Source organism: Asparagus officinalis, chromosome 3 (assembly GCF_001876935.1).
Source record: "Asparagus officinalis chromosome 3, Aspof.V1, whole genome shotgun sequence".
Taxonomy (NCBI): Eukaryota; Viridiplantae; Streptophyta; class Magnoliopsida; order Asparagales; family Asparagaceae; genus Asparagus; species Asparagus officinalis.
The window spans coordinates 21806154-21809688 of record NC_033796.1 but is presented as its reverse complement, the minus strand read 5'-3'; the positions used below and the strand labels follow the sequence as shown (position 1 = coordinate 21809688).

Below are 3535 nucleotides of genomic sequence, written 5' to 3'. Positions count from 1 at the left end.
TAAGATGTCCCAAAAAATTTGCTTCTACATATATTAGCAATAGTAGTACAGTTATTATGCTATTAATTAGGGAGGGGTTTTAAGCAGGCGTGGGCTGTCTACAGTAACAAACAAACACAGAAAAGGCCAGCAAACAGCTTGTCCTCTGTAACACTGCTATAATGTACCTTAATGCACCCAGTTCACAATAGAAAGCAATGAAGCTTAAAGACAAAGCAACAAGTGCTTGTGGTTTTAGTTTTGGGGGGAGGAGCAGCAGCAGGATTAGGTTCTGTGGCTTGACTTGTTGTGTAGAGGAGGAGGAAATGCATGTGAATGTTACAATAATTCTCAAGCACAAGTGGTGGGTCCAGAGAGCCAGCCCCTTCTCCTTTGTTCCCTTGCCTAAATCCACCACTCACAAGAATCTCTCATAAAGACACTACTCCCTCTCTTTTCCCCACTCTATATCTCTTCCTCTCTCTTTAAGCTCCCTTCATCTTTCATCAGCTTTAACTTGGTAACGTTTATGGCAACAATGCGTTGGCTTATTCATCAACTTCTTCTTTCTCTTCTTCTTCTTGTCGCCGTTGGAAGTGGAGTTCACTGCACTGCAGACACGACAGTGATTTCATTGGAAGAGTTGCACTGGAGGAGAAGCAGACCATCTCAGCCCTTGTTACCACAGAGATCAAGTAAGATTAGTTCGAAGCTTTCTCTGCATTAAGAAAAAGACATCGAAAATTAGTTTGTTATAGTTTTATTAATGTCTGTATCTACTGCTGGAGAAATTTTTAATTTTATTTTAACTAAATACAGAGTTTTGGTACATTTTATCAATCCGTATTTGCATTTTACAGTTCCAGTGCAACTTTGTGACCTGGAATATATGCTCAAAACTAGTCACAGTCCTCTAGTAGAACACCAGAGATTCATTAATCTCTTATAAATCGGAAGTAATAGTATTGATTAATATTCTTGCAGGCATGTATCTGAATCAGGGAATTTGCCATTTTTATTGTCACAGAAACCTAGTTCGATTAAACCCCCAGAAACCTATTCCTTTCCACTTCCAGTTGCAGCTGATCGAAACATTTCATGAATTCAGGTGTTCTTTCTACCTCAATACAACTGATCAAACTATGTCATGACTTCAAATTTTTCCAATACATCTTCACCGCGAGAAGTTTAGAACCAATATTTTAGATCTCCACAGCAAAACTCAATTCTGATAAAGTATATCTCCAACATGTCAGAAATATATCCATCTGAATTCGGAAATATTCTTATTTCCTCTGAAATGGGAAGTAGATTTTGCACCTATATATATTATTCCTTTTTGTGCTTGCAAAGAAAACCAACTTTTTCTGTATATTTTAAGTAAGATCCACTCTCCAGAACGCATTTCAATCCTCTAATCAAAGACCAAATTTATCTCACGAGCAGGAAGAGAAAAGGATGCTATAGTGCTTGAAATGAGGCACCACAGTACCTCTTGGGAACCAACTCCAAACCAAGAAGATAAACTTCAAATGATAATGGTCTCAGATGAAGCACGAGTTTCTTACTTGCTGTCTCGAATGAATAAAATCTCTAGCAAGAGTCAACAAGGATCATCAAAAGCCCAAATCCCTCTAACCTCTGGAAGAAAGCTCCAGACTCTAAACTACATCGTGAACATTGAATTAGGATCAAGAAAGATGACAGTGATCGTTGACACAGGAAGCGATCTGACATGGATTCAGTGCCAACCATGCCAATCTTGCTACAATCAACAAGATCCTATTTTTGATCCCTCTACTTCTCTTTCTTACCAACCAATTCAATGCAATTCACCAACCTGTCACTCTCTTCAAGTATCTACGGGAGATTCGAGCAACTGCAGCTTAAACCATCCAAGTTGCACCTATGCTATTAGTTATGGAGATGGATCATATACTCGTGGAATCCTAGCTCGTGACCAGATAAAACTAGCTGGAACAGTCATCGAAGGATTTGCTTTTGGCTGTGGGCAAAATAATCGTGGGCTCTTTGGGGGAACCTCAGGTCTAATGGGGCTCGCCCAAAGCGAACTTTCCTTGGTGTCTCAAACCACTGATCAGTTTGGAGGGTTTTTTTCCTATTGCCTGCCTACAAAGGAATTTGATTCTTCTGGTGCTTTGGTTCTTGGAAGTGATTCCTCTAGCTATAGAAACTCAACTCCTGTGGTGTATACTAGAATGATCTTGGATCCTAACCAGTCTCCTTTCTATTTTCTTAACCTTACGGGTATGAGCATCGGTGGAGTTTCTCTACAGGCTTCTGGTTTTTTGAGTGGTAAGATTCTTATAGACTCGGGAACAGTGATTACTAGGCTTGTTCCTTCTATCTACAAGGCTGTGAAAGATGAGTTCTTGGAGCAATTCTCGCAATACCCTTCAGTTCCAGGGTTTTCGATATTGGACACTTGTTTTGACTTGTCAGGAAAAAAGGAGGTGAACATTCCTACAGTAAAGCTGGAGTTTGAAAGTGCAGTGGAGGTTGAAGTCGATGTTAGTGGTGTTTTTTATTTTGTTAAGTCCGATGCATCTCAAGTGTGTTTGGCTTTCACAGGATTATCTTATGAGGATGAAGTAGGGATTATAGGGAACTATCAGCAGAAGAATCTGAGAGTTGTGTATGATACTATGGGATCTAGGTTGGGATTTGCAGAAGAGACTTGCGGATATAATTAAAGAACATAGAAATAAAAAATAATATGAGATATCGTTTGGATATAGTAGGTCTGATTCTCAAATGCAATGAGCCTGATCAGTTATTGGAAAGGCCATCCAATTGCCTGAATCTGCCATCATGATGATTATCTGATAGGTAGTACAGTTCCCATGTAAATGTCATGTTGCAGTTGCTTCTGTGAAATTATGTTAAGAATTCAGGAACAGGTGACATAACTTGGACTGTAATTATATTGGACAGATCCAATAATACCATCCATCGAAAACATCCTTAAGAGAAAAATTGGAGTGTATCGCAAAGATCAAACTAAAAGAACTTCAGAAGTTTGACGCGTATTGCAAAGCTCAAATACCAAGTATATCTTGCCGCACCACATTTCTGACAAGCAATTTTTCTATCGTTCAACTTTTCCTTGCATTAAAGGCAAGAACTGTGATCGCGCATATTCAGACATATACATGAATGTCATCTCCATTCAGCTAAAGCACACCGTCTATCATATCCTATTGAAAGCACACCGCCTATCATATCCTCTTGAAGATCGATGCATGTGCATTCACGTAAGTCTTTTTCCAGTCTTAAATTACTCTGGAAGACCATCAACCATTGCCTCCTGTTGTCTAGAGCCATAATCAGCCTCCATTCCAAGTGCTCAAACCACCGAAGCAAATATTTCGCCTAATCCTCTACTGAAGCTACAGTAACCCCCCCGGCGCGCGCGCGCGCCCCAATGTACTTTTTTTGTGCGTCTTTAGTCCATCTAACTCAGAAACTAACATCCGCTGCCTGTTGACATATTAGTAATAGATAGGGTGTTATTTGTAAGTTGTGTAGTAAGGGC

The 3535-nt window shown here is 39.7% G+C and overlaps 1 protein-coding gene across 2 annotated transcripts; it reads left to right on the top strand.

Moving 5' to 3' along the window:
- On the top strand, positions 1–2893 carry LOC109833342 (aspartyl protease family protein At5g10770). Of its 2 annotated transcripts, none has more exons than XM_020400982.1 (2): positions 1–674; positions 1426–2893. In XM_020400982.1, the coding sequence occupies exons 1-2, from the start codon at positions 509–511 to the stop codon at positions 2691–2693; spliced, it is 1434 nt and encodes a 477-aa protein (XP_020256571.1). In that variant the 5' UTR covers positions 1–508; the 3' UTR covers positions 2694–2893. The 2 variants fall into 2 exon arrangements, with proteins under 2 accessions (XP_020256571.1, XP_020256572.1); XM_020400983.1 differs by lacking the exon at positions 1–674 and adding an exon at positions 998–1087.